The sequence below is a fragment of the Vipera ursinii genome, assembly GCF_947247035.1.
Source record: "Vipera ursinii genome assembly, chromosome: 7".
Lineage (NCBI taxonomy): Eukaryota > Metazoa > Chordata > Lepidosauria > Squamata > Viperidae > Vipera > Vipera ursinii.
Window position 1 is genome coordinate 65243830 of NC_139521.1, and position 11047 is coordinate 65254876.

The 11047-nt window shown below is 41.2% G+C and overlaps 1 protein-coding gene across 1 annotated transcript; it reads right to left on the bottom strand.

The window, feature by feature from the left end:
• Positions 1 to 439: 439 nt before the first annotated feature.
• Positions 440 to 10841, bottom strand: LOC310642907 (uncharacterized protein). The gene is made up of 7 exons (XM_083366875.1): positions 10730 to 10841; positions 7972 to 8059; positions 7828 to 7878; positions 6455 to 6583; positions 4891 to 4935; positions 3372 to 3593; positions 440 to 1428 (listed from the first exon to the last, which is right to left on the bottom strand). The coding sequence occupies exons 2-7, from the start codon at positions 8023 to 8025 to the stop codon at positions 1018 to 1020; spliced, it is 912 nt and encodes a 303-aa protein (XP_083223001.1). The 5' UTR covers positions 8026 to 8059; positions 10730 to 10841; the 3' UTR covers positions 440 to 1017.
• Between the last annotated feature and the right edge of the window lie 206 nt (positions 10842 to 11047).

Below are 11047 nucleotides of genomic sequence, written 5' to 3' on the forward strand. Positions count from 1 at the left end.
TTACAGCCATTCATTTCGTGATTGTTAGAAGTTACAGTGGTATTCAGTGAAGTGACTTCTGACTGGTCCTTCACTTAATGCAGCATTCCCATGGTCACATGATCAGAATTTGGGCACTGGGCAACCAGTGTGTATTTACAATGGTTGCAGTGTCCAGGGGTTACGTGATTGCCATTTTCGACCTTTCCAGCTAGCTGGCCACGTGATTCACTTCATGTAAGAGCTGCGGTGATTTGCTTAACCATAGCAAAAAGTGTCATAAAATTGCACGTGACTCAGTTAAGCCTTGCTTAGGAACAGAAATTCTGGTCCTAATTGTGTTTGTAAGTCAAGGACTACCTACCTGTATTGTCCTGATCAATTGAAAAGCACTCACTTCAGCCACTAGAGGTCGCACATACAACCAACCCAAGAGTCTATCAAGACAACTACAGAAACATATAGTTTTGTCACTTTATTTAACTCACAACTGTCAACAAAATATACACTGCAATATTAAACATTTCAGAAGTACAGCATTGTAAGATACACAAAAATCAGTGGGAATGTAAAACTAGATTTTCCCAAGCATTTCTCTCTCTCCTTCAGAGCAAGCTACCGTGAGACAGAGCAGGACTTACGCACCAAGAAGGGCTTAATATTCTCTAATCAACCTGACTACTATTATCGTTCGTTTAACACTAATATCCTAAGCATGTTTATTTGGAGCAAATTCTGCTGAAGATCTATCAGATTGGCTCCCAAATAAGCATGAAGAGGATCAGGCAGCATATTTACATTCGCTGCTAGTTATCATCGCTACGGCTTGAAATCCGAATTACGTCTATATAATTGGGAACAAACATTCAAGTCAAAGTTGCGTTGCCCTTCTCACTCTTTATTTCTTTTCTTTTTGCAACTCAGCAAAACTAAAACACTGGTGATGGAGTTGGGCTTTGGTCTTAGTTGGGCCCATACATGCAAAAAGTCTGGAGAGCTCTCTCAGGTAATAAGTATTGGCCTATCTTGCTCTACCCTTTAGAGGATGACCTCATTGTCCTCAACACTATCGTGGTGTTCAACACTGTGGTGATCTTCAACGCTCTGGTGATTCTCGGCGCTTTCCAAAGTTTGGTTGCTGACGTCATCAGGATCACTGTCTAACTGTTGGAGTTCCTCGCTGTGATCTTTTTTCTGCTCTCCGCTTTCAGTGCTTTCTAGGGAAAGGGCTACTTTGCTCTGGTCATGGCTGTCCTCTACGCTCTCAGTTTTCTCTGGGCTGTGGTCCTCTAGACTTGTGTCACGAGATGCACTGTGGACTTCATTGCTGTCCCTCAGGTTACTTTTGTCATCTCCCTCATGGCTTTCCAGAGAACGTGCCTTAGCATATTCATGGCTCTCATCATCTGGGGTGCTGTCCACTTCATCTGAAACATCTTGAGAATCAAACTGAAAAAGTCCACAAGAGAAACAATCAAAGGCTACTCCACTTTCGGGAGAAATTTTATTATTTTATTTTATTTATTTTAATTCCATTTATATCCCCCCATTTTCCGAAGGACTCAGGGCGTCTTACAAACTTAGCAGTAGCCTTCATTCTATGTATATGCCTGTTTATTAGGGCTTTCACACACACACCCAAGCGGCATTATTACAAAGTCAGCTTAATTGCCCCCAACAATCTGGGTCCTCATTTTACCTACCTCGGAAGGATGGAAGGCTGAGTCAACCTTGAGCCTGGTGGGACGCGAACCTGCACTAATTGCAGGCAGCTGGTGTTACTTAAGGAGGCATTAGCCCACTGCTCCACCAATACCTTCAGTGCTGCCATACAAGATTAACAACGCTTTTCCTTTCTTTGTGGAATGTTACACAGGGCTGGGGGGAATGGTATTTTCAGAATCTCTTAACAGAATTATTAGTTCAGTAGCAGTTATTAGTTATTTGTATACAACCTTTATTATTTTTAGAAATAACTCAGAGTGGCAAATATATCCCCACAACAACAATTGTGTGAGGTGGGATGGGCTGAGAAAGAGTGACTTTCATGCCTAAGGATCTGGCTTTCATGCCTCATGTTTCCAGTTTTCCAGCCTGGTGCCCTAACCTCTAGCCAAAATGGCTCTGGGACCCCACTTCTTCCACAAAGAATATCACAGTGCATTACAAATAAAGCGCAAAATAGATTATAAAGTACAAAGAAGACTTAAATAATATACTGCCTCAGGTATATACAGTAGTAATTTCAACAACCTGTATTATTTTTATATTTGTTGTTTGTTATTTTTATTTGTTGTTTTATTTATTTATTTTTTGTGATAATGCTTCTGTGTTTTTCATGTGTTCAAAATAAGCTTTCTTAATATGGGAAGTGATTAATAAATCGGTTACTCATGTCCTTTTACACCAACGATAATTCTCATGTTTTTCTAAAAGAATTATATTGATGTAAAACATAAAATAGCATAATATTTTCCACACACCTTTTTATGGCTACAACAAAGTCAGAAAACTTAATGCAAATGTTATTTTTTTAAAAAATCTAAGTGTCTGAAATGTAGATGTTTAAAAATGAAAGTGAAGTATGTTTATGTCAACTAGTTGTTAAAACAAGGGAGCTCTTGTGTTTTTTGTCTCTCCCACCCCAAGCTTTGCAATTTTTACTTTGTGGGACTTCTATAGCATGAGTGCAGCAGGTTTTTCTAAGCCAACGAATTTGCTCAAAAGATGCTTCCTCCTGCTCGTTCTTATACTTATTACAGGTGATGTCTTTACATTACAGGAGTCTTCAAACTTGGCCCTTTTATGACTTGTGGACTTCAACTCCCAGAATTCCTCAGCCAGCATGCCTGGCTGAGGATTTCTGGGAGTTGAAGTCCACAAGTCATAAAAGGGCCAAGTTTGAAGACCCCTGCTTTACAGCAACCACAAACAGTGTTGTCCAAGTATGTAACATTTGAATATCCAACTATCAAACACTGCTGTTGACAAGTGGTGTTTTAATGGTGGCCTTGCCAATCACCACAGGAGGAGGAGGAGGAGGAGGAGGAGGAGGAGGAGTTGGCTGAAATGTTAAAGTGAAGCAACAACCTCAGACATTATTTTACATAACTACCCAGAGCTACTAAACATTGGCAGTTGCAGACCAAAATCCTCCAGGCAAAAATATTGTGTGTGTGAATTGCAACTTAAAAGATGGACTGTGTGATTCCACATAGATTATCTTGTTCCTTGAAATCAAACATTTAAATCACTGGATTTAAAGTGGATGATGATAATAACCACATGCAGCTAAAGGTGCTTCTCGTAGGAGCTGCTTTTGGGCCATCCCAAGTTCTCCCCCCACTTATGTGAGTACAACAATAAAAAGAAAGCAATCAATTGGCATTTACCTGTCCAGACCTCCCCAAACTCATCTGGTCATCTTCTGCCCTGAATCCATAAGGTGCGACGTCTCCTCTCTTTGTGACGGAATCAGGAGCCTCGGTGGGAGAGTCAGTGAAGGTTTCATGAGACTCATCTGATTCATCTGAATCTGGATGATCGTCGTCTTTGGAAACATCACTATGGTTATCATCGTCTTCATTACTTTTGCTGGAAGATGCCAAAAGGGTCTGCAAGAAAACCAATGCAGCTTGGTTATACCCCATGCACAAGGACATACTTTGTTTTAGGTTTGGACATATCTTGTGAAGATACTACACAAACTCAAGAAATTGAAACTGGACAGAAGCTAGTTTTCAGTGCCAAACATCTGGATGAGAACCCTGGAAACAAGATAATACCCCAGACAAAATGCAGAAGTCTTTTGTTCACTACTGGGCAGCAACAAGAATCTGAGGACTATACTCTCAAGGCTTAAGTTTTAGATAAATGAAATAATATGAAGGCTAGGAGCATGGTGGCTCATGTGATTAGGACGCTGGGCTGATAAGTAGTAAGCCCACGTTCGAGACCCGAGTACTGCTATGGGATGGGGTGAGTTCCCATCCTTCGCTCCAGCTCCTGCCTCCAACTTGGTGTCCCCTAGGCAACAGTGATGTCATCAGCTAATCTTTTCAACCTGGAAGCATCCTTGGTGCTTCCGACAGAAGTGTGGTGCAAACTGCGGGCTTTCTAAAGGATCTCTATTTGGATTACTTAGAAACATCCAGAAGCATTAACTAGTATAAAATTCAACATGTAGGATTCTAGTCAGTATGCAAAATCATCCCAAGGGATGTTTGGCTTGGGAGGGTAATTCATAGCTCTTTTAAGATATCACCAAATCCTTTAAGCATGCAAATTCATGCACAGGCACTTCAAGAAGGCATACTGAACTTTCAGGGAGATGGACCAGGCACAGTCCTCGGAATGGTTTTGTACAGCCCTAACACAAATCCTGTGACACCACACTGAAATAACTGCCTTGGTTACCAGTTGTTTTTTTGGATTGTGCATTGGTTTTGGTTTCAAAATTCAAACTTGTAATAGCTTAGGATATACATAAGAATCTGACTCACTATGGATCTGTTTGCCTGTTATTAAGATCTGCGAATGACACTCATCTTAAAGACATTGCTGCTCAGTTGTGCACTCAGGTGTTACTTTTTACAATGCCAATGAAATCTATGGATCTTCCTTTTTCTGCACAATTATCAAAGGTGAATGAGTTTTGTCTCCTTTTTCACTGGATCCAAAGGTGGCCACAGTTGTAGTCAAGTTGGTTGTCTCAATAGGGTGATCAAAGCTTGGTCTGGTTTGGTGTTTTTTTTTTGTTGTTGTTGCATATAAAGACTAGTTTTGACTGTTTTGATCAAACCCTGCAGACACCACCAATGGGGGATCAGCGACTACTGGGGAGAGTGGCTGATGCGAAATACGCTTGCACTCATTATCTTCTGTGGGTGGGACATGTTGAGTGAAACTGACCTGTTGCTCAGTGATCTCATCACGATCTTCCAGAGACTGAGAGTTCTGTAAATGAAATAAAAGGGCTATGAAAACTAGCAGTGGATTTGGAACAGATAACATAAAAGGCAATCTGCCCAAGTTAAAATTATAGAATTCATTGCAATGGGTGGTCGTTGACTTACAACAATTCATTTGGTAACCGTTCGAAGTTACAACAGCACTGAAAAGGGTGACTTATGACCATTTTTCACACTTACGTCTGTTGAAGCATCTCCATGGTCAGGTGATCAAAATTCAGACCCTTGGCAACTGACTCATATTTTATGACAGTTGCAGTGCCCTCTGGTCATGTGATCACTTTTTGCCACCTTCTGACAGTCAAAGTCAATGGGGAAGCCAGATCCACTTAATAACCATGTTACTAACTTAACAGTGCAGTGATTCACTTAACAACTCTGGCAAGAATGATTGTAAAATGGGACAAAACATACTTAACATACTTAGCAGCAGAAATTTTGGGCTCAACTGTGGTTATAGGTCAAGGACTATCTGTCTTCATAGCTGGAGAAAAGATCAGTTCATGAATGGTGGATATATTAACAACCATTAATCATAATTAATGATTAGCCTTAGTAGCAATTAACATTGATGAACATTGATTACTGGGGAGAAACAGAGAAGGAAGGGTATTCTCTTAAAGCTCAGCTGGTAAGCCTCCCAGAAGCAGTTGGTTTATTACCGATGGAGATGCTGAATCAGTTGGATCCAGCTGAGGCTTTCCAGAGTTTCTTTTTTATTCAAGGAATAATGGGAACTAGGGCCTGGATTGAATTGAAAGGAAATAGGGCTGGTGGGAGGAGAATGATGGATAGGGAAACTAGTTAAATAGAATAATGGGTAAAATTCCTTGCACTAAATCTAACGCTGCCATCTCATTGGGCCTAGTTTGGCCATGACTAGGCCCAACTGACAGCTAATTTGTGTCCCATTTTCGCTTGCTCCTCTCACCCCAACAGTTCTTTGTACTATGTTGCTTTTCGGGGGAGGGGGCTCTTCTCACTCTAGAGCAGGGGTGTCAAACTCAGTTTCATTGAGGGCCGCATCAGCATTGTGGTTGCCCTCAGGGGGCCGGATGGGTGTGGCCTGGGTGGGCGTGGCCTACCGGGTGGGCGTGGCTAGAGTGCGTATGGCCTACTGGGTGGGCGTGGCCAGCTCTACATCGTTCGCATCAAGGGTGCCTATGGGGGCCTGGGCAGGAGTGGGACAGATCTGAGGGTCTCTGGCAGGAGGAGGGTCTCTGGGCCAGGGCCAAGGCAGTGGGGGCCGTTCCCTCACTGTTTCCAGGATGGCTTCGCGGGCCACATGAAACCACTTCGCGGGCCGGATCTGGCCCCCGGGCCTGGTGTTTGACATGTCTGCTCTAGAGCTTTCCAAGCGTATTGGACTTGCAGCTGCATGATCCCCAGATAGCACCATCTCAAACCATGCCGTCTAGGTTTATACACTTGAAGTCAGGCACATCTAGAAGCTGCCAGGTTGAGGAGAGCTCCCAACCATTCATTAAAGGAGGTGAGATGCATACCAATTGAGAAGATGCATGTTCTGGTGACTCTTGACTGTGTTCATGGCTGTTTCCGTGCTCTTGACTGTGTTCGTGGCTGTGTGAATTGTGATGGTGGTGGTGTGCGTGTGCTTCGTTTTCTCTGGAGTCCTACAACAATACAAAAACATTAGAATTTAGCATGCAACATTTCAGTGCCTGGTCACCACCAAAGGCGAGGACCCTACAACAGAGAGGAAATAGTTAGGAGCATCTAACTGCCATGCTATCTAACTTCATTCTCATTCTCATACTTTTGTGACAAAAGTAAAGAATAATTAGAAAAGATATCTGAAAACAACGCAGAAAGTTCCTGTTAGCAAGTGAAATGAATCTTAATACTATTTTGTGATAAATTCACAAAATTCAGGTAGTGTATGCTGTAGCTTTTTTTTACATTTTGGAAAGATATAAAAAGGACAGCCATAGTAACCAAGAAATAGACACCTTGAAGTTTGGGGAGAGGATTATAGGGTGGTAAAAAGGGAGGGTTTTTTTTAAGTTGGGGAGAAGTATGGCCCAAATAAATGCATTTAATAAAAGGATTACAGTCCTTTTAGCAGTAGGACCTTTTTTTAAAAAAATGAAAAGGTATTGTCAGTTGTTTCACTCAATGAAATTGATGCCTGGTGGATTAGAACTGAAAAGATGCTGTGTGTTTACACACAGATGTAAATAGGAAATAATTGAGGATGCTGTATTTTTTTTCTATATGCATTTAGGCTTAATTCTAGGAAGTAGAAAATGTGAAGAAGGAAATACTACATGACAGTAAAATATTAAGATTTGAAGCAAGACAATGGTCCAGTTCTTGATTGCTTTCTCCCTGAGATGAGAAGCTTTTTATTGTTATAATTTACTAAGTATACCTTAAAAAGGTAAAGGTAAAGTTTCCCCCGCACATGCGTGCTAGTCGTTTCTGACTCTAGGGGCCGGTGCTCATCTTCGTTTCAAAGCCGAAGAGCCAGTGCTTGTCCGAGGACATCTCCGTAGTCATGTGGCCGGCATGACTAGACGCCAAAGGCGCACGGAACGCTGTTACCTTCCCACTGTAGTGGTCCCTATTTTTCTACTTGCATTTTTACGTGCTTTCGAACTGCTAGGTTGGCAGAAACTGGGATGAGTAACAGGCGCTCACTCTGTTACGCGGCACTTGGGATTCGACCCGCCAAACTGCCGACCTGATCGACAAGCTCGACGTCCTAACCCACTGAGCCACCGCGTTCCTTAAATATACCTTACAAACCCCATTTTTTTAAAAAGATAGGAAACAGAAAATCAGGATCCACTTGAACTGAATGGGGTTCAGTAAACAATAATAAAAGCAAGTCTGCACATGTACAATACACACTTACATGTTTTCTTTCTGCACTCCTAGAATCGTCAGGATGTCTCGATTTGCTGATCTTTAAGAAGAAGGGAAAAAATAGATAGCATTGATTCCTTTTTGCTACACTAAGGAATTCTTGATTGATTTGTTCAATGCATGGGGTACTTACTGGTAAGGCAAAGGCAACGGTGAAAAGACACACAATAAGCACAGCAATTTTCATGATGACCGATCCTTTCAATCACTTGCTAAGATTCCTGTTCCAAAACAACAACAACAATAACAGTTCATTGGCCCTGTGTTTTAAAAACAGTCTACATATATGTAAACAGTACCTCCAGACTCTCATGATGGATTGATCACTAATGAACTGCACAGTCTACAACAGAGGCCCCCAACCTTTTGGGCACCAGGGACCGGTTCCATGGAGAAAGGTTTTTCCACGGACCAGAGAGTGTGTGGTTTTGTGTGCTGCCTGCATCCCACGGATGGGGCTTTGCTTGTCTGTGCAGATTGGTTGCTGGCATGCTGTGGCCCTGTACCGGTCCACGGACCAGGGGTTGTGTACCCCTGGTCTCCAATGTCGATAAACCTTTTCTAGATGGTAACTTCTTAACAACATAAAAAGTAATTGTCCATCTAAAAAGTGGACTGTTGCTGCCTTCCAGTTCTCTATATATTTATCACCTCACCTGAGATTTAAAGAAACACAAATAAAAAGGATGAAAACAGAGATGAAAGGCTTTCCTTATTCCATCATATTATATAGGCCTATGAAACTTTGCGACCTGGTTTATAAAACCCACCAAGCCATAAGGTGGTGTGTTTGCTTTTCATTTAACATGAAGTGGGAACCTGCTCAGTATGCCACAACATTGTGTGCAAAGTAGGCCACTGCAGCTGGTTCAACCAGCCATGGTTTGAAACATTCTAGCAAAGTATATATTATATTTGAATGCAGATTAGTTTGATGAAAATGCATGCATTTCTATAACATTGCATACATGCAATGACACAGGGGTTTTTTGCTTAATGTTATTGCTTTAGAACACAAAAAAGATAAGGGAAAAAATAGAAAATGCCAGCAAATATAGTAATACAGTACATATAGAAAAAAAACTCAGTTTCTAAACATAATATTAAATCTTGGCCACTCAGAATAATCTTGGCTAATCTTTTCATTAAATTGCTAAATAGTATGTTCATGAGCAGACAGGCCAACACATCTCTGCTTATGAGCACACTAATATCATAGGACTAAATAATTTTCTTATTTGCAGCATAAACATTCTCTGAAATATCCAATAGCTGTGAAAGAAATATTTTTTGATTTAATAATCTAATCTTAAAATTGTAAGAAACACAAATATTTTTAAAGATGCTTAGGTATTTATTTGTTAATGTGGGATATGGCAACCCCTTACTTATTGCTAATAATATTCAGTTTAACAATTCTATTATCTGCTCATAAAAAGAGAACAATTTGAAAAAGGAGGAAAAGTGAGAGCATATTATTATAAAATAATTCAAAGGCAGATATTTCAAAACTTAATGGAAATTCTGGGAAAGAAGGTTACAACAAATTGGTATTTCTTTGGTTTCTGGTTGCATGACATATGTAGATGGATAGAAATTTAATTCAAGCATACATGTAATGCTGAGCAGCAATACCATCTAATTGATTGGGTCATTTCTTCTAAAGCATTTTGAAAATCCAACCTAACATTTCCAAACTGGATAGGATTACACTGCTGCCTGTAACACTTTGGAAAAAGCTGATGAATCAGGACTCAAGGGATATATGAGAAATTGATGAATCATGATGGAAGACTGTATTAGGAGCCAGGCTGATGGGGGAGCTGGCATCCTTCCTTATGCATTGCCCTTCCTCTTACAAGGTTAATGAGCACTTGTGCTAAAAGCAAAAGTCAATGTGAAAACACTGCACCAAATTACATCTGAGTAATACTCCTAAAGATCCAATTTAGCAGTATTGGAGGATAGAGAGCCGATAATTTTCTGGAGATTAAATGCAACAATTTTAGCCAGAACTACTTTGCTAAATAAATAGATGCTGTATAAGAAATGGGGGCTGGCAAGAATTTGAACCCTATTTGGATGGAGCTGTGAGGGTTTAACTTACAATCCGGGTCCACCAGTGCTCTGATATCGGGATATTTCAGATAACCAAATATTCTTGCACATAAACACTACAAGATTTCTCCAGATCACTACATTATATTAATGTGATGGCTATTTTTGCTTTTAACAGCAGAGCAAGAAGCAAGTATGAGGCTGCAGGAGATTTCTCTGCAAGAAGCTACTGTTTAAGGACCCCTGGTAAATACAGCAGTTGATAATCCTAGTTACCCAAAACATGGTAAATTTATGCCTTATCTTTCTCTTCCAACTTACTTTAACGCCTTCCCATGTTACTTCTACAACAGTCTTGTGAGGTAGATGAAGTGAGACACCCAGAGAATGAGCATTTGGACTCTGCCATCATCCCAACCCTGGTGCAATCTGGTCTAGTCATAACCTACCCTCCTCTGCAATTTAGCACTGACACAGAGATAGCAGAATGCAGATCATAAGCCACTTTGAGCCAAAAGTATGCAGCAATTTGATCCCCTCCCCACCTCACAGGGATAATTCTAAGAAAGAGCCATTGTTTCCTCCCTCCCCCCCCCCAATGGCAATTTCCATTTGGCAGCACTTGCTCTTACAAACCACATCATCCCCGTATCTTTAAATCTGCTCCCAGAAGCCATGCAAGCCACCCTGTTGTTGGAACTGAATCTTATTTCGGGCAAAATGACCCCCCTCTCAAGTGGAAGCAGTCCCTAGCATACTGCTATGGCGCTTTTCCCTTAATAAATTATGGCACAGCTCGAAAGTAACAGGTAAGAAAGAAAGGCAATAGGTACCTGGTGTGATGCTTTAGATCCTCAGGGCAGCAGTCTGCAGCTATGTGGTGAAGCTCAGAGCAATTCTTGAGTCACTTCAGCTAGTTCCACTCATTCACTCTTCCTCCTTCTCTTCTGTTTTCCATCTGCAGACCTCTGAATTTAAACTGTAGACCAGATCCCAGCCGACCAATCTGCGCCAGGCGGAAAGGATGAGGTCATGGGTTTCCTGGTCTCAGTCCTCCCACCATTCTGCTACATTTCCTTTCAGGGGGGGTTTTGTGGCTTTCCGAGCAAACACGGAGCTGTCCCAGAGTTAAAACATTACTTATGTAAAGT